This window comes from Cebus imitator, unplaced genomic scaffold, assembly GCF_001604975.1.
Source record: "Cebus imitator isolate Cc_AM_T3 unplaced genomic scaffold, Cebus_imitator-1.0 Scaffold496, whole genome shotgun sequence".
Taxonomy (NCBI): Eukaryota; Metazoa; Chordata; class Mammalia; order Primates; family Cebidae; genus Cebus; species Cebus imitator.
The window spans coordinates 1,223,889-1,244,632 of NW_016107811.1; the positions used below are offsets into that span (position 1 = coordinate 1,223,889).

The window sequence follows — 20,744 nt, forward strand, 5'->3', positions numbered from 1 at the left end:
GAGGCCGAGGCGGGTGGATCACGAGGTCAAGAGATCGAGACCATCCTGGTCAACATGGTGAAACCCCGCCTCTACTAAAAATACAAAAAATTAGCTGGGCATGGTGGCGCGTGCCTGTAATCCCAGCTACTCAGGAGGCTGAGGCAGGAGAATTGCCTGAACCCAGGAGGCGGAGGTTGCGGTGAGCCGAGATCGCGCCATTGCACTCCAGCCTGGGTAACAAGAGCGAAACTCCGTTTCAAAAAAAAAAAAAAAAGAACCTTGCTTTAAGCAAATGTGATACCAAAGGCCAAACAAGCAAAAGAGAGAAAGAGGGGAGAGTAGGGGAGAACACTTATTTGTTTGCAAGATTTAGCACAGAATACCTACAGCCAAGTAAAGGAATAACTATTTTTATACATTTTTCATTTTTAAAATGTATCTTAAAAAATAATGGACAAAAATACGTAAGATAAAATACAGACTTTAATGGTCTATGATTCTGCCAAAAAGCTGGACTTTTCTCATAACTCTGATGATTCAACTTCTTTGTGGGTGACAGTATGGACACATATAAATCGGAGCACTTTTCAAGACTTAACCCAGGCCAGGCTCATACCTATAGTCCCAGCACTTTGGGAGGTCCAAGCCGGGGGGAATCATCTGAGACCAAGAGTTCAAAACCACTCTGGCCAACATGCCCCTTCTCTACTAAAAATACAAAAATTAGCCAGGCGTGGTGGCAGGCGCCTGTGATCCCAGCTACTCGAGGGGCTGAGGCTGTAGAACAGCTTGAACCCGGGAGGCAGAGGTTGCAGTGAGCCTAGATCACGCCATTGTACTTCAGCCTGGGTGACAAGAGCAAAAACTCAAGTCTCAAAAACAAAAGGCTTAACCTGGTGTAGATCACTAGGGTAATTAACTCAAGTCCCTTATTCTTCCCTAGACATCATCAGATGTAATTACTGGAATCTATGAGCATGTACATTTGGCACGCTCTCTCACCCAGGCTGGAGTACAAAGGTGCGATCACACCTCACTACAGCCTCAACCTCCTGGCTCAAGCAATCCTCCCATCTCAGCCTCCCAAGTAGTTGAGCCACAGGCACACGCCACAGACAGCTAACTTTTGTATTTTTTGTAACAGGTTTTTGCCATGTCACCCAGGCTGGTCTCAAACTCCTACACTCAAGCAATCTGCTCACCTCAGCCTCCCAAAGTGCTGGGATTACAGGTGTGAGCCACCACATCCAGCCTATACATACTTTCAGGTCTCCAAAACTTTCCTCTTCACCTTCTCCTATGGAATCCTCCTCTTTGAAGAATGCTATACTAAATTTGGGAATTTACAAGAATTTACATGAATTTACAAGACTGCGAGATAAAATACTGGATGCAATGGTTTTAAGACAACCTTACAAATAAATAATATACAAAACTATTGTTTCACTAATAGTTTTTACCTGTAAAATAACCTATTGATACAAGTTACCGAGAAGAAATAGGGAAGAGAGGACAAGGTGCACAAAGGAAGGCCTCAAAAGTTTTACGATGCTCTATTTATTATGTTTGATGTTTGTTTTATTGCCTGTCTATAAGTTACACATTTTTCTGTAAGGTTATACACACTATGCTGTATATAATTTAATTAAAAAAATAAAAACCTAGCTTTCTCTTAGAAAATAACACAATTTCTACTACCACTCAAAACACATCTTAATTCAAGATAGGCAACTATTTAAGAATCATTATCATATATTAATATAGTTTGTATTATAAGCTTCGCAGATAGGCAACTATTTAAGAATCATTATCATATATTAATATAGTTTGTATTATAAGCTTCGCAGAAAGTTTACAATGACCTCCAGTTAAATATGAAGTCGCCATATACAAATATCTGCCATATTCCCCCCATAAAGAGAAACAAAATGATAGTGAGGGAAGAAAAAAAGAAAAAAATAACCAACTAGAAATTTCAACAAACTTTCTGATAATGAATAGCAGACAATGCAGTGATAACTAAATCAGAAGAGGAATCTACAATCCACAGCCTACACATACCTAGAGAGGGGAATACCAAAGAAAGGCGAGCAAATCTATCCCTAAAGAAGACAGGGGGCAAAATACAAGGGGGCTGTTTGAAAACCTGAACACACAGGATGGTTAGACCCTCAGGTCTCCTCTAACTAAATACCCAGGAAACAACTAGTCTACCATGCCCTGTAGCCTCTCATAACACAAGAGGCCAGAGGTTTACTGGAAAGACTGAACCAGAGAAGCTCCAGACTCAGACCAGTATGGGGCTAAGATCAAGGGTGAGGCACAAATCCAAACATAGGGAGATTAAGCAAAGTCTGCATACCCATACATGGGACACCTTTATTCTGCCTTGTTCCCCAAACATTAGGAGCCAGGTAAGCAGCCTCAACAAGAGATTATACAATTCCTCTCTGGAAACAATGGACAGACCAAGACCTACTGACACTTAGAAGAGCATTAATCTCATTCCTGGGACTATCTAAATTCAAAGGTGAAGACTAACAACAATTCTAAAATTCATGCTCTTTTCCCTAACTATGATTCAATTCGACAAAAAATACTATCGTTTTTTAAAAAGTCTTCAACCTTTAAGATACTACCTGATTTTGAAATCAAGTATTAGAATAACTTCTGGGACAAAAATATTCCTTTTCCGGTCTTACTTTGACACCCTGGGGAAAGATGTTTAAGGAACAAAGGCTGGAGTTTTTCACGTACCACTCTAAAGAAATGTAGAACGAGGCCGGGCGTAGTGGGTCATGCCTGTAATCCAAGCACTTTGGAGGCCAAGGCGGGTGGATCACCTGAGGTCGGGAGTTCAAGACCAGCCTGACCAACGCGGTGAAACTCCGTCTCTAAATAAATAAATAAAATAAAGAAATGTAGAAAGAAACTGAAAAGTATTCAGTCTTATAACTTCTAGGTCCTGTTTCATGTTTATCCCACAAAAGGGAAAGGAAGAAAACAAAATAGGTAGAATGCAAATCAATCATATGTATTTGGTAAGAGCTAAGCTCTGCTGGAGAGGCAATTATTGGCTAACATTAAGTAAGGGAATATCTGCATGAATTTTTCATTTATTCATGTAATTCTTATATTTTACTAGAGAAAAGGCAATCAGGCAAGGCATGGTGGCTTACACCTGTAATCCCAGCACTTTGGGAGTCTGAGGCAGGCAGATCACCTAAGGTCAGCAGTTCAAACCAGCCTGGCCTCTACTAAAAATACAAAAATTAGTTGGGCACAGTGGCACCTGTCTGTAATCCTAGCTACTCGGGAGGTTGAAGCAAGAGAATCACTTGAACCCAGGAAGCAGAGGCTGTGGTGAGCCGAGATCCTGTCACTGCACTCGGGCCTGGCCAACAGAGGAAGACTCCATCTCAAAAAAAAAGATAGAAAAGATACTAGGGAAAAAAAACCTTGAAAAAATAAAAAGTTATGTATTTCCCATACCTACTGATTAAAAGTACTTCAAGCCAGGTAAAGAGGCTCAACACCTTTAATTCCAACACTTTTGGGAGGCTGAGGTGTGAGGATTATGTGAGTCTAAGAGTTTGAAAGCAGCCCAGGCAACACAGCTAGACCATATCTCTAAAAAAAGAAAAAAAAATTTTTTTTTTGAATCAGCAGAGCATGGTGGCATACACCCAAAGTCCCAGCTACTCAGGAGACTGAGGCAGAAGGATCACTTGAGCCCAGGAGTTTGAGGCTGCAGTGAGCCATGATCATACCACTGCACTCCAGCCTGGGCAAGAGAGCAAGATCCTGTCTCCAAAAAACAAAGTGCTTCAAGCACATTCATTCAGTGCAATGCAAGCTACTATTGCTTAGAATTACTTACAGAGATGCAGGATTTAATTAAATAGCTTCTGCTCAGCAAACTGCCGTATAAGAGTATCACCAGAAGTAAACTTTTTCTTTTTCTTTTTTTTTGAGACAAGGTCTCACTCTGTCACCCAGTTGAAGCACAGTAGATCTCAGTTCACTGCTACCTCCATCTCTCAGGATCAAGCAGTCCTCCCACTTCAACTTTCTGAGCAGGTGGAACCACACATGTGCATCAACATGCCCGGCTAATTTTCCGTATTTTTGGTAGAGATGTGTTTTACCATGTTGTCCAGGCTGGTCTGAAACCCCTGAGCTCAAGCACTCCGCCTGCCTTGGCCTCCCAAAGCACTGGGATTATAGGCATGATGAGCTACCACCTCAAGACTTATTTTTCCTTTTAAGTTACAAAAAATATCATGAGCGAGAAGGTGAAAGGGATAGCCCCATATTAAATTATGCACTGCCGCACTACGAATTTTAAATTTTAAAAAAGATCAAGTTTTCAAAGTTTTTTCTCTTGGGACTCTTTTATATTCTTCAAAGCGGAGGACTGCCTCCCCCTCAAAAACAAAAACTTTATGTTGACTAAATCTATCGATATTTACTGTATTTGCAGTTAAAGCAGAGAACTTTAAAAGATTTGTCATTTAAAAAAAATAAACAATAGCTGGGCGTGGCAGCTCACCCTGTAATCCTAACACTTTTGGAGGCTGAGGCAGGAGGATCGCTAGAGTCCCCAACTTCGAGACCAGCCTGGGCAACATGGCAAAGCCCATCTCAAAAAATTAATTAATTAATCAGTTAATCCATTACTTGTTAGCATAAATCTCATATTTAAAAATTATTTTCAATAAAAATTAGGAGACTATCATGGTTTTACACTTTTGCAAATCTCTTTAATATGCAGCTTAATAAAGACATCTTGATTCTCACATCTACTTTTCCACTCACTGTGTGTATTAGATTGTTTTGGTTGAAGAATATAAAGGAAATCTAGCCTTACAAAGCTCTACAGAGTTGGGAAAAGATGGAGTATTTTTATTAAAATGATCTAGCCTTTTCAGATAATTTTCTATATTCTTTGAGATCCTTTACCAAAACTCAACACATAGTAGTTTCTTAAAGGCCGCTGCAATGCAGAAATCTGAAACCCTATCAATGAATATTTCCTACTCTGATAGACTAAAATTCATTGGTCTGTCTTCCATTTCCAACGGATCTTTTTATCCAGGCATGATTTTGTAGTATCATGCATTGGTTATTTGAAAAATATTAGTTCACTGAGTTATGCAGTTCTTCCAAATGTTGACATATTTCACGATGCAACTTCAACATAACATGTTCATTAATATCACACTGATCTTATCAAAAAAGTCAAGTATTGGGAAACTGTCAAGCTCACAGTGGCAAATACATGTCTTCCAAAATTCTATCTTCACTTGAAAGCTTAAATTTTATCATTAGTAACAAATATTGTCGGTTGTTTTCCTTGCAGTGACAGGCACACTTTGTTTATTTTCATGAAAATGTATGCCAAATACCCAAGTCTGTATAACCATATTTTGCCAGCCATTTTTTCAAGTAAAAACGGTATTCAATTTAAAAAGCTCACAACTCAACTGCACAAGTTCTTTTCCTTGCGTTAACCATCAGATTTGATATTCAATAAAAGTATTTTACAGGTACTTTTCATTCCATCATACAAAATATATTTTTAAAAGTACTCAAGGATTGAGATATAATAAAATTAGGAAGTTTTATTGCTTCAAGGACATTAAGTTTAACTGGCACTTTTTTTTTAATTCCAACTGCATAGTGATGAAGAACACAATTACTAGAACAATTTAGTGCCACTGCCTTAATTTGTGCAAAGGTGTCGGCAGTTTTGCCCACCACTGATTTCGCAGACATCAGCACAGCAAATGATGCCTTACTATTATTAGGAAAATCATTTTGACCTGGAGGACCCCCAGAAAAACTCCAGGGAACCACCAGTGGCCTGAGAAACAGACTTTGAAAACCTCTGTAATAAATGATGCATTACTTGTATAATTTTTAAAAAGATAATTTTTAGTAAACATTCCACTATAACAGAAATATTCAAATAAATACACACACATATGTGATAATACACTAAACTCACCAATAAGCTGGTACCTCATACACAGTAGATACCCAAAAATATAATAAATAACAGAATGTGATAACTAATTCTTGAATAAATAACAACTACTGAGAATCTACTATAAGCCAGTCTCCGAGCCAGTTCTGTGCCTCTTCAGTCCCCTTCTTGGGTAACTTACAGAAGCCCACAGACCAGAATGATGATTTTAACATATGAGAAAAAATATTTACTCTGAAATCTTTCCAATCTTTAAGATTAGACTTGCATGACTGCAAGAAAAAGTCTTAAAATTCACCATAAAGCACAAGATAGCATGTTAAGTTCTATTTTAAGCACTATGCCATGAGCTTTTTTAAAAACAGGCTTGCTCACATTCAGAAACCCAAACACAAAATGAATTGCTTTGGCTGTGCACTGCCAGAACTGCATAAAGACCTGCATTCCATTTCTCTTCAAGCTACACAACCCTTACCTGTGATGTTTTCAATCCTATTTTTAAGTGAAACTCCAGCATTAATACATTAATACTAAAGAGGTTACATTTAAATGTGGCAATTAAAAAAAAAAAAAAACCCAGTAGTGTATAACAAAATCATCAAAACAAGTTCTTAAGAACTTTTAACCATATACATTGATAAATTCAAGAGGTAAATCTCTATAAACACACATATGGAATATTATGCACTGTTAAAAAGAATGAGACCATCTCATTTTTTGGACATGTCATGGAAAGATCTTCAGTATCTATTGTGAAAAAAGCAAACTGTAGGATGCTATGTATAGTATGATCTCACTTGTGGTTTTAGAAAAGATATTTATGTACATGCACACTCACTTAAGTTCCTTCTATGTGCCTAGTTTTGTTCTCATCTAGACATACACACACAAAATAAATTACAAATATTATACAGACATACACATTTAAGTGCCCATGCAGAGAAAAAAATGAGTACAAGGCCAGACACAAAAAGTTTCATGTTTTTATTCCATTTATATTAAATGCCCAAGATAGGCAAGTCTACAGAGACAGAAACAAATCTTAAACATAATTTGTTCATCTGACACATGTATATTAAAAACACCTACTGTGTCCACAGGGTAGGATGGGAGAATGGAGGGGTGTACAAACAGAACACCAGCCAACAAAAAGAAGCAAACTAACAGCTCTGGCTTTAAGTTAAGGGCTTTTGCTATATAGCTGAAAAGACAAAACATACACACAAAGTGGACTGGGGTCAGACTATAGAAAATCTTGAATACTAGACTGAGAACTAAGACTTTATCCAGTTTTCGATGGAAAGCTATTCAAAGATTTTATAGACAGGCCTGACAGAATGAAAGGAGTGTTTTGGTGAAATTAACCCAGCAACCAAAGGGGGGAAATTGAAAGCAGTGAATAGCAGGAAAGGTAAGAAAGGGATTAAGTTTTCAAAAATAGGAACGTTTACACCAGTCCTGTGAGAGTTACTGATATCTCCATTACTAGTTAATGTTCACAGGATTTATGTTTGTTTTGTTTGCTTGATCTACGGAAAAGCTGAAAAAGAAAAAAGATGGTTTCTTCATTTTGATGAATTTCAGAAGCTCGTAGCTAAGAATAAAGGCTTACCAGAAAACTCTGAAGGGAGGATTCTGGGGAATTATCTTTTCATGTGACACTACTGAGACCAAGAGTAACGGGAGTTCCACAATTTTTAACATGGAAGGGGAAATACAGTCACAAACATCTAGCAAAAAGTGCAGTGCCAATTATTACTATTTCTGAAATTGATGGTTAATGACAACTAAGTACTTTAAAATTGTCTCTACTGCCTATTTCAAAGAAATCCTAATTATAAAATGTTACATAAATACAGATTTAGGTGAAGACCATTTAACAAATCAAATTTAGAGTATGATCAATTTCTTCAAGTTCCTTCTACAATGCACTACTTTTCAGATGTTGCACAAATAGCATTCTTAATTCACATATGCATTTATTAATTGGTTTAACTCATAAAGATTTTTTTTTTTAATAAAAATGCTTTCATTGCCTATGTTACCTTTCTAAAGCCAAACCCTTGAAACAATATTACCTCCCAATTTAATACTATGGCAACGCTGTTTTGAGACTAAAAATATGAGTAAAGTAAATTCTCATTTCCATTTTCTCTATATTAATGTTCAGCATAGTTTTAAAATGACAGTTAACAACAGATAAGCATCTAAATAAGGCACAAAAACTTGCAATATTTGATCACTGTGATATGACTTCCAAAATCATACCTGCATACTTGAAATTCTTCTATTCATAGAATAGTATGAATAGTAGATTATGAAATGCTATTTCATAATCAATTTCATACTTTATCAAACATTCTGATGTTGAAGTAATGTTTGCTTACATTTTGTAAAACCTGTATCTGCCATCATTTAATAATCCTATCTGGCACAGAAAGGGAAACAATAAAGGTATGACAATGAACAAACCAAGAATGACTAATTTATTTCACAGACAACATTTTACCTAATTTGCAGGCCAGGCACAGTGGCACAGTGCCTCACACCTCTAAAAACCATTTGCAGGCTGGGCACAGTGGCACAGTGCCTCACACCTGTAATCCCAACACTTTGGGAGGCCACGGCAGCATTGCTTGAAGTCAAGAGGTTGAGATCAGCCAGGGCAACACAGTGAGATCCCTGTCTCTACAAAAATAAACATTTGCATTGCTTTCTAAAGCACAAAAAATATCTGTCATACCAATATATTTAGTTAAAATAAAACATCTGCAAACTTTGGTACAAGGCTGCAAAGACACTGCAAAAAAAGTAGAATAATCTAATTGTCTAATGACAGGGACTAGTTGAATAAAATATAATGTAAGCTTGCAAATGATCATACAGAACTGTATTTACTAATCTGGATAAACAAATATAAAAATAGCAGATTATAAATAAAAAATAGTGTGATATCTCTTTGTGATGAATATACATATACATATACTCACAGAGATAAAGTCTAAATGAATAAATACCCAGATGTTAACCATGATATTTCTGAGCGTTGGGATTACAGGTACTGTTTATTTTTCTGCTTACTTTTCAGTATCCTCTGAAATTTTCCCAAGCAAAATGATACTTACAAAAATTAACGTGTATGATTCCAGCTAACAAACTCCTTTTTGCAAGGAAGCTTGCAAAATGCCCTAGGAATATCCAAAAATACCGTAGCATAGAGCTTTCCCAAAAGAGGAAGTATGAGCAACAACTTAACTAGAAATCTTTGTGAACTGGGCACCCTAGAGGACTCCAGGTCTGCTGTGGTACCCTTAAGGAGGCCTACACAAGACCTAGGCTCAAGTCCCTGCCACGTTTAATTGCAGGACCTTGCAATAGTCACTTACCCTTTCTGGGCTCACTTTCTTTAGCTGTAAAAGGGATTTACTTATAACTTGCCTTTCCTACCTCAAAAAACTGTTGGAAAGATCAAAAGAAATAATGCAATATATTATGAACTGCAAAGTACTATATAATAAGACATTATTCGAACATTAATAAAAAAGCAAGATGCTTAATGCCAAATACTTCAGAAGACACCACAATCAATTCTGTGAAGTAAGGAATCAGTTTTTGGTCATTGTTTTTAAAGGCTACATCTCATCATAAACACCCAGTTTTTCAGAGACTTAGATACTTTTTCCCCGCTTCCACTACAACCACTGGCCATTTTATTTTCTTATCCCTGGTTACCAGCAAGAAATGGTACAAATTCCACTAAACTCAAAAGGCTCAGCAAGAACTCTGGGGCAGCATGTTGATGGAGTTCACCAGGAGAAACCCAAGGTTAATCAGCTATGGACTCGCCACTAAGCACTACTGCAATCAACAGGGATTACAAGAGACTCTTTGAAGGGAAAGACAATGCGATCACCCAGGAGAAAACTGGGGATGAAAAGAAGGCGGTATTTCAAAACAATCATATGAAATACTTAGAAACTATACTGTAGTGTTTTATAAACTATACTGTAGTGTTTCTTAATACTGTTCATAAAAATGAGATAAAACAACAGCCATCTAAATGTGGCACTTGACGAAAGCAAGTTACAGAGATTCAAATCAAATCCATGAATAAACTGTCAGACGTACTTGCCTCTATCTGAAATAAAAGCACACAAATTACTGCACAAGGATCAAAATTAAGTCGCTATTTTTTGAAAATAAAGAGGCAGAAAATAACAATAGAATTTACTAACATACTTATAGAAACTTTTATAATTTTGGTTTCTCTTCCCATTTATTTACTCCACTAAAATGATGATGAACTTCTTCCCTCCCACTCTTCTCCCTGTAAATTAAAATGGCAATATAACTTGGTTTGCGTTTTACTCAAAAAAAGTGTATATTTTTTAAAGTACTTTAAGAGGAGCTGCATGAAGCTGTCAGCTTTTTAACTATCAAGATCATCTGGCCATCACAACCTCCCGCTTTTAAGTTCCCAAAGATGACAAAATACTCTCCACATTCTTAAAAACATCATTTATGGGTATTCCTCTAATGAAAAATTAAAGCTTTCATAAACAAATGTGCATAGAGAATTCATTTTGATATGTATGACTTACAATCTAATTTTTATTGGCAATATCTTGAAGTGTTGCAGCGTGCACAATTCCTACAGGGGATAAAGATCTGTTTTCCCATCTGATCTTTGCAGATTCCTTATAGATTTAAAAGGACTCACTAAAAAAACCATGAGGAAAATAATTATGAATACAATCCACAGCAAAACGAAGTGTGGGGCTCAGGCCTAAGATAATGAAAGTCACTGTATTTACACAAAGCTTTCACAGCTGAAGTACTCTATACCCATTTAAAATTTCAAAAAAATCTAGATTTTTTTTCTTCTTACTCTGATTTTACCTATCATAATAGGAATGTATGATATTTACCTCCAAAAATCACAAACAAAAAGCCTTCCAAAAATATCATTTCCAAAAGAAGTATCTGCCAAACCTTACTGCACAGAAAATTATATATACACATTCTTTTTTTTAACACATTCTCGAATAACTATGGTAGGCGTTCCTGAGATCACCTCCTCCACCCCCCAAAAAAGGAACAGCAAATCTAACCACAATGAAGTACTAACCAAATTTTTTTTAACACAGCTACCACCAGCTAAGCAATTTATCACACAGCTCCTCAAAGTCTCAGACATACACAATGACATACCAACATGTCAAAACAGTTATTATAATTTGAAAAATTATACAAAAGGAACATAAAAGTAGAAAAAAAATTCCTCTGGAAAAACTCAAGTAGATTTTGGAGAGAGCAAAAAAGGAGACTAATTTTAGAAAAATAACATTTCTTCAAGTGTTTGGTGCTTATCTGATACTGGTTCATTTTTGTAAAGAGAAACTTTACCTAACAAGACTCACACCAGGGATCTGATCTATCCCCAAAGGCACTTTCTTAAAATGAGAAAGAACAAAGAAGGAAATCTCTCAGCATGTGCTTTCCATACTAGTTTCTTTGGACAGCATCAAGAGTGACAATATAGCCTGCACAAGCTTTTCAGCTTTATTCTATGGTTCATGTATAACAACTGATTAGCTATCATTCAAAAGAACTCCTAACAAAATAAATATTAGAAGGAAAAGACCACAGCAACATGGTAACTCTATTTTAAGAGAAAAACATGTCTTAAAGTTGTGTGTTTTCTTTTTTTTTTTATTTCAAGGGTTAATTATCTCCAAATATTCAAATTCCTAAGGCTTTCTCATTTCAGTCAATAGTTTGAAACTGGGGAAAAACCAAAACCATCCATTCTAAATCTGCTCTCCCTTAAGTAAATTTGTAATTAGAAGTACATGTTAAAAGAATGACACTCAAAGCCAATACCTTAACATACAAATCTTGGAATGTAAACATTGTGAAGTTATTAGGAGAAAAGATCTTTCGGTGAGGCTATTCCACGGGAAGAACTCTACAGAATCAAATCTGGCATTTGGTTGTTCTAGAAATTGTCGTTTCATTATAACGGAGAAAAAAAACTACATAATTTTTATTAATGATAAAAAGAAGGCTCTCCCCAAAGATTTACAATTGTATATCCCAATCTCCACTCCAACAGAGATGTCAGTTCTCTGGGTCGAGATACAACCAGCTGCTAGGTTCACACACAGTAAGCCACAGAGAAGATCGAGTTCAGAGCCTCGAAATAATACGCGTTAGTTAAGAACTGCCTGCTACTAAACCAAAATTATTCAAGCGGAGCCCCATTTGTCACAATCCAATCATAAGGGTTTCACCCCTCCTCCCCCAACTGCTTGTGTAGTGGTATATCTGCTTCGGTAAAGAAGCCATCATCAGGTAAAGATTGGGGTGGGAGAAAGCGGGGAAAAGGGGGCACCCTTTCATCTAATTTCGTGAGGTGTGAGTAATTGGTACAGTTAAGAGGAACGTTCTATTTATCGGGGGTTGGAGTAGCGTGAGGGGAGAATTTCGTTCAAATCAACATGGCCAGCAAGATGTCCCTACAAACAAAAGGCAATGGGGGGATATAAACACGAACCATTCACCTCCATCAGCTACCGCATCGCCATCATGGTGTGTGCAGAGACCCCCCCCAAAGGCTCCTCTCACCCTCCACACCAGCCAAGGCAAGAGAAGGGAGAGAGGTAGATGGATCCCCCCCCTCCCACCACTGCTTCCAAAGACACACTCTTGGAGGGGGTTTCTCCCTTCGGCTGCCTGTAATCAGAGAGAGAGAGTAACGTCCCGCCCAGGCTGACTCCCCCCGGCTACCTCTCAGCCGAACCCCGACGTCGGCCGGGGGCTCACCAAACTTTACCAGAGCTTCTCCCCGAGATCCCCACCCTATCGCCCCAGGATCGCGCTTCCCCACAAGCGGGGCACCCCAGGCGCTTCCTGACAAGCGAGCAGCCGGGGAAAGCCGAGTCCGGGGCGGGGGCGACAGCGATCCAAGGAGGGGCGGGGCGGCCGGAGCCAAGTTCCCGGGGGTCTGAGAAGAGCGCCTGACAGGAGCCCGGGACTGCAAAGGAGGAAGAGGAAGCGGCCACGGGGAGCTTTCCCAATCCCCCCTACAAGAGCACCCTGCCCCCAGCCCCAGCTCCCCATGGGGGGCGGGGAGGCTAACTGGAAGGTGAAAAAGCCGAGCCCAGGAGACAGCTGCAGCCCCTACCTCCCGACTCCCTATCTCTTCCCCCGCCACCCCCGCCAGAGGCGCCCACAACAATAACACGCCGGGGACGACCCGTCAGCGCCCCCGAGGCACCCGGGGCCCGCGGCCCGCCGCAGCCGGGCCCCCTCTGCTGAGACTGGGCGCGCCTCTCTCCCTACAACTCCAGGCCCGGGTGGAGTCAGGCCCAAGCGGCCCCCCAGGGTCGGACCCATCCCCCTCGGCACCAACGGCGCCGTCTCCACGGCCGAATATTAGAAGTGAATTCGAGCTGCGCTTTACCTTTAGTTCCGCACTGTCCGCCATCTTGCGTCTGTCAGCGCAAGCGCAGTGATTCTCGTCGGGGGCCGCCGTTAGGCCCGCCCCTCTAGCCGGCCTGGCCCCGCCCCGGCCCGCCCCTCCAACTTCCCAGCCCTCCTCTTGCCTCCGCCCCGCTCCGTGCGCTCGAAGCCCCGCCCCGGGCACGTACAGCTGCGAGACAGGCACGTACTATTTAAATAATGGCGCCAAGCCGCGAGGTTTGACAGTTACTGCCCCCGCGGCCTCCCAGCCCTCCAGCCTCGCTCGGCCAGCCCCTCCCGGGAAGGGCCAGAGCGAGAGGGATGCTGGCCTGAGCCCCATCTCTCCGCAGTCCGCGGAATGCTTCTGCATAGCTTCGACGCCTACGGTCACAGAAACAATACTGTCCCCCAGCTCCCAGCAAGCAAGGCTTTTTAGGCACCTGCTACCTGCGAGGCTACCAGTGGGCTAAAAACAGAAATCCATTGCATTTAAGGGACCTTTTAATGAAGCATTTTTAGGATTATTGGCCCAGACCCTCCTCTTGATAACGCGGTGAGATAGGCAAGGAAAAGATAATTCCCATGGTATACATTCAGAAATGAAAGCTCAGAGAGGATAAGCGACTTGCACAAACAAGGATTTAACGAGGTGGCTGGCTCAAGACAAAATTTTGAAGGTGTTCATTAATATTTTTGTTTTCAAACGTATTTATTTAGTGACTATCTGCTGGCCCTGTGCTAACGGCTAAATGTACATTCGGAAATCAAAGTCCCTGCCCTTCTGTAGTTCTCTAATGGGGAATTAGACAAGGAAACGATAAAGATACAATTACAAATGGTAGTGAGTACCACAAAGGAGAAAAAGGGTTTGGGAGATGTGCTTATTGAGAGAGAAAAAGGGTTTGGGAGATGTACTTAATTCTGGGAAGGCTTTCTCCACTAAATTGACATTTAAGTAAACTTGATGGTCAGGCGTGGTGGCTCAGGCCTGTAATCCCAACACTTTGGGAGGCCGAGACAGGTGGATCACTTGAGGTCAGGAGTTCGAAATTGGCCTGTCCAACATGGCGAAACCCCTTCTCTACTAAAAATACAAAATTAGCCGGGCATGGTGGTGCATGCCTGTAAATCCCAGCTGCTCGGGAGGCTGAGGCAGCAGAATCGCTTGAACCTGGGAGGCAGATGTTGTAGTGAGCCAAGATCATGCCACTGCACTCCAGCCTGGGCAACAAGAGCAAAACTCCATCCCCCCCCCAAAAAAAAAAGTAGACTTGATGGAAGGATTATTTCCTTTTGTCTCTTCTAAAAGCCTTCTATGTACCTCCTCCCCAAATCCCACTTTTTACTAATCAACTTTTCCTCATACCTCGTGGAAAAAATGAAGGATATCAGAAATAAACTCCCTGATCTTCTCACCTTCAAAACTACCCTTACTGCATAGTAACATTTGGGTTACTATGAATGAAGTGTCCCTGTGCCTAGGAAGGCCAGTCCCTTTACCAGTGACCTGGAGTTTTTTTCACACATGTTCCTAAGGATTTTACTCCTGCAATTACCTACCCTCCAGCATCATTAGTTTTTTCCCTCTCAATTGAATTGCTCCTATCAGCATATAAATATATTGACATTTCTCCCATCTAAAATAAACTTCCTTTGACTCCAAAATCGCCTCTGGGAACTACCCGATTTTTCTGCTGTCTTCATAAATTCTCAGGTTTTTCAAGGTCTCACCAGTAGTGCTTCACATTCTCTTCTCAGTCTAGCTTTAGCTTCCATTATCAATATCACTTTTCAAGATTACTAATGATCTTGTTTCCAAAGGCAATTGCCAATTCTCTATTCATATCTAAAATGACCTCTGTGTAGAATTGAGAATAATTGACATGGTTCCTTTGATTTGAAACATTTTTCCCCCTGAACTACCTACACATCACACGACAGTGTGTGTCCTGATAGTCCTGTTCCCTCACTGGGCCTCCTTTTTAATATGCTGATTTGTCCTCTTTGGCTCAATTTTTCCTTTTTTTTTTTTTTTGAGACAGAGTCTCGCTCTGCCCCAGGCTGGAGTTCAGTGCCACAATCTCGGCTCACCGCAACCTCCGTCTTCTGGGTTCAAGCAATTCTCCCGCCTCAGCCTCCCAAGTAGCTGGGACTACTATTAGCCACCATGCCTAGCTAATTTTTGTATTTTTAGTAGAGACAGGATTTCACCACGTTGGCCAGGATGGTCTTGATCTGTTGACCTCGTGATCTGCCCGCCTCAGCCACCCGAAGTGCTCAGATGATAGTGTGAGCCACTGAGCCCAGCCGGCTTAATTTTTAAATGTTGGACTTCTCCAGGGCTCGGTCCTTGCAGTCTTCTCTATTTTATCACCCAATGATCTCATCTAACTGGTTGACTTGAAGTCTATTTGCTCATGACTTTGAAAATGCTTTCCAGCCTAAACCCCTCCACTGTCAAGAAATAAAATTAAAACAAATTGAGATTAAAGATCTCATTGGCGTTATTGCAGTCTTAGAATCGGACAACACTTCATTCCACAAAATAGAATATGTGTTGCAGTGAATCAAGCAGAGGATGTTAGCTTTAGAGATGAAAATAGACTGAAGAAGTCAGAAACAACAAAAAGCAGATTGGTCATTCAAAGTTACTTTTATTTCTGGTGGAGACATGGAGATAGCACAATAGAAGGAACACTGATTGGTTAACATTGGGATACTTCAGGTATTCTATTTTAAGGATTAAAACAGAGGAAATTTCGTTATCATGCCTGTTAAAAATGGAAACTATTCTGTTTGGAAAATTGGCTATCTCTCTCTCACGATTTCTTGGAAAAGCAGATAACTCAGTTTTGATTTGGTGAACATGGGTGACACCATTTTGATTTTTAGTCTGGTCTGGAGGCCTGGTGCAGGAATTGGGTTCAAAACAGGGGAATCCTATCATTTTTATTCCACAACTAACCTAGAGGAAAGTGTGACTACCACTGAGGGCATTAGCACCACCCTCATTTAACATCTTTCTGGGTTTCCAGTCTCAACACATCATTTATAGATTACAGAGTACTTGTGATTATGCATTTCTGTCATTTTAGCTGAAGAGAAACCACTTGACATTCAACAGCTGGCTGCATACAAACATTTGAAACTTTTTTTTTTGTTTGTTTGTTTTTTTTGTTTTTTGAGACGGAGTTTCGCTCTTGTTGCCCAGGCTGGAGTGCAATGGCACGATCTCGGCTCACCACAACCTCCGCCTCCTGGGTTCAGGCAATTCTCCTGCCTCAGCCTCCTGAGTAGCTGGGATTACAAGCACGCGCCACCATGCCCAGCTAATGTTTTGTATTTTTAGTAGAGACGGGGTTTCACTATGTTGACCAGGATGGTCTCGATCTCTTGACCTCGTGATCCACCTGCCTCGGCCTCCCAAAGTGCTGGGATTACAGGCTTGAGCCACCGCGCCCGGCAACTTTTTTTTTTTTTAAGATGGGGTTTCACCATGATGGCCAGGCTAGTCTTGAACTCCTGACCTCAGGTGATCCACCCACCTCGGCCTCCCAAAGTGCTAGGATTACAGGCATGAGCCACCGCGCCCGACCCTTAAAACTTTTTGAGAGAACACACACACACACCAAGGAGTCTACTATTATGACTATCAGGAAGGCAATGCCAAGAGTTCAGAGTATGTGTCTTAGCTAGGCTTGCCATAAACCACACCAACTAAAATCAAACAGATCAAAGAACAAGCCAGATGAGAAATCTACCTGTTTTAACCAAGTAGTCTGCTAACTTTTTGAAACGGAGTCTCTACAATACCGGATTATTTATGTACAACAAGAAGTGTCAGCAACAGCACAGATTTCCCCATTTGGTTAATAGGTAGCAATCTATCGGCTAGCATCTCAGAAATGGGTTAAATTAAAGCAGAGGGCGCCAACTCTACAAAAGAGGCCACTAGTAAAATTTGAATAAACAGTTGTATTAGAGATGTTGTTACCCACTAGGTGGAATAAAAGCTCTTTTGGGTCCTTTAAAGGTTTGAGTTTGACATGCTACGCTTTATCAACTTACCCACAAAAACTACTCATTGTGAGATTTTAACTATAGCATTATCCTGTCAAGTGGAAGAGGTAGGCATAAGCAAGAAAAAATTTAGAAGGAAAAGAGTCTTATTATGGAAGCGAGTCTTATTCTGACAGTCTTGGGAAGAGCTGTCCACAACATGATGTCAGCAATTTCTTATCCTGGTTTGCAGTTAAAATGTCTCTGGCTGTGGCATCAGGTATTCTGCTAAACTCTCTGTGTGGCTCTCTCATCAAGCATGGGACTTGTCCCTTGAAATTTATATCGAGTTGATCAGCTTGTCAGTTTTTGTTCATGGTTGGAGAATTGTAGCCAGATATTGAAGGCAACGAGAATTCAGGATCCAATCTAGTCTATAGATAGATGATAAAAACTCAAAATCAATGAACAGAGCTGCAATGTAATAACAGGTGTATTATAGTTTTCTTCGTAAACATAGTTTTTCTCTCTATAGTCATTCCCATTTCTACCAAAGATAATCATAGTAAGGCCAATTTGTTTTTAAGATTAGTTTCAAACTTGACCTGATTATTTACATAGGCGCAGCAAGAATAACCACATAAGCTTCTTTTAAATTTGTTTTGCGGGAAACCGTGACAACGAATCTTAGATTGGACTTTTAAAAACTTCTTGACATTAGGAAGTCAAACCAAGGCAGACATCAGATTTGCCTGCAATATCTAATATTATGAGGTTTCTGGGCCTGCCCAGAAGTGACAATTTTTATTCACGATAAGGCTGAGAACGCTTGACAATTGGCATTCTATGATTCTATGCACATTTTAAAATATGACATTGCTATATACATATATATGAATATATGTCTATGAATGATATGGTTTGGCTCTGTGTCCCCACCCAAATGTCACCTTGAATTGTAATAATCCCCAAGTGTCAAGGGCAGGACCAGGTGGAGATAACTGAATCATTATCAATTCAATTGATAACGAATGAATGATGTGAGTGAGTTCTCACGAGATTTGATGGTTTTATAAGGGGCCTATGCCTTTGCTGGGTACCCATTCTCTTTCCTGCCACCCTAGGAAGAGGTGCCTTCCACCACGATGGTGTTTCCCGAGGCCTTCCCTGCCATGTGGAACTGTGAGTCAATTAAACCTTTTTTCTTTATAAATTACCCAGCCTCAGGTATGTCTTCATAGCAGTGTGAGGACAGACTAATACAATATGACATTGGAATCAAAGCTTTTGTAATATAACCAATATTTCCAGTTGTATTCTGTTGAAGAGTTTCTTACTGAACTTATGCAAAGAACCATGTTGTCATAAAAATAAGAATCCTCTTGAATAGTTTCCAAATCTTGGAGGAATTAGACAGGAAGGAAAAGCAAATGTTTGAATTTTTATTTACAAAAGTATGCCTTACCAAATTGCTGTAAGCTATCAGTAGCTTAAAAGAAAAAAACTTTCCTTAAATCTTGAAAAAGAAAACTCATTAAAAGAGAGCCAGCAATGTTTCAAATTTTATTTATTCCTCTTTTTTTTTTTTTGAGATAGTCACATTCTTTCACCCAGGCTGGAGTGCAGTGGCACAACCTCAGCTCACTGCAACCTCTGCCTCCAGGGTTCCAGTGATTCTCTTGCCTCAGTCTCCTGAGTAGCTGGGATTACAGGCGTCTACCACCACACCCAGCTAATTTTTGTATATTTTGTAGAGATGGGGTTTCATCATGTTCCCCAGGCTGGTCTTGAACTCCTGAGCTCAAGCGATCCACCCACCTTGGCCTCCCAAAGTGTAGGGATTACAGGTGTGAGCCACCGTACCTGCCCTCAAAATTTAAAAGCCATAAAAACATCCTGATTTCTGTCATTCACCTCTCAAATGAGTTCATCAGCTGGTCCACTTGACTCTAAATCAAAGCCCAAGCCAGCTCATGTTCATTTCACTGCATCTCCACTACCATCATCCATCAATGTTTATTTTTGGACTCATTCCTAGCTGCCACGGACTCAGAACTGCTGGTAAAATTACCTAACTGAAAGGGCCACATTATGACTTCGATGGCCCTGGGCACTTTTCCTTTTTTGGTTTCTGTGCTACAGTAAAAATATATTGAGTTGATGCTTGAACAACACGGGTTTGAACTGCACAGATCCACTCATATGTGGGTTTTCTCCTGCCTGTACCACCTCTGAAACAGCAAGACCAACTCCTGGTCTTTATCCTTTATCTCAGCCTACTCAGTGTGAAGTCAGGGATGAAGATCTTTGTAATGATCCACGTTTGCTTAATGAACAGTCTTCCCTGTGACTTTTCCAATAACATTTTCTTTTCTCTAGCTCACTTTAAGAATACAATACATAATACATATACTATACAATGTAAGCATTAATTGACTGTTTATGTTATTGGTGAGGCTTCTTGTCAACAGTAAGCTATTAGTACTTAAGTTTTTGGGGAGTGAAAGTTATAAGTAGATTTTCTGCTTCATGAAGGGTTGGCACCCCAGTCCCCTGGTTGTGCAAAGGTCAACTGTATTTGGGCTTTATCCCTCATTCCTGAGACAGAGCTCCTAAAACACGTGTAATTTTCTAACAGGAATATCTTTTGTTTTTCATAAGAAGCCTCTTTTTTTTTTTTTTTTTTTTTTTTTAATGACAGGGTTTCACCATGTTGGTCAGGCTGGTCTTGAACTCCTGACCTCAGGTGATCCGCCCACGTTGGCCTCCAAAGTGCTTGGATTACAGGCATGAGCCACCGCGCCCAGCCAAGAAGTCTCTTTCAATTACACCTAATGAGATGACATGGGGGGGTCCCTAGATGGCTTCAGGATGGGTGTTGGTCCCCACAAAATTAGAGGGTGGGGCCAGGTATTGTAGCTTACAGCTGTAATCCCTGTACTTTGGGGGGCCAAGGTGGGAGGACTGCTTGAGCACAGGAAGTCAAGGCTGCAGTAAGCTGTGTTCCCCCATTGCACACCAGGCTGGATGACACAGAGATACCTCCTCCTTCCCCCTCAAAAAGTAGAGAGTGGGAACTTTCAGCCTCACTCCATCCCCTACCTCCTTAGGCAAAGGAGAAGAAGGGGCTAGTGATTAAACTGTAAATTCTTCAACAGGAAATAGAAGAGGCTCTGCACTGGCAAACACATGAGAATACGGTGGGAAAGGGCAACAGGGCACGGAAGCCCCGCATATCCCCCCTTGCAATGATGCACCATGCATCTCTTCCATTCAGTTCTTGTTCTTTGAGTAGCATCCTTCATCATAA

At 40.4% G+C, this 20,744-nt stretch overlaps 1 protein-coding gene across 1 annotated transcript in view; it reads right to left on the bottom strand.

Annotated features, from left to right (window-relative positions):
• The window catches only part of PIAS1 (protein inhibitor of activated STAT 1), a 140,480-nt gene extending 126,878 nt beyond the window's left edge, over positions 1–13,602 (bottom strand). Inside the window, exon 1 of the mRNA XM_017513592.1 lies at positions 13,437–13,602. Coding sequence (XP_017369081.1) covers positions 13,437–13,460 — 24 coding nt within the window. The 5' untranslated portion in view covers positions 13,461–13,602. The remainder of the gene's footprint in view (positions 1–13,436) is intronic.
• Between the last annotated feature and the right edge of the window lie 7,142 nt (positions 13,603–20,744).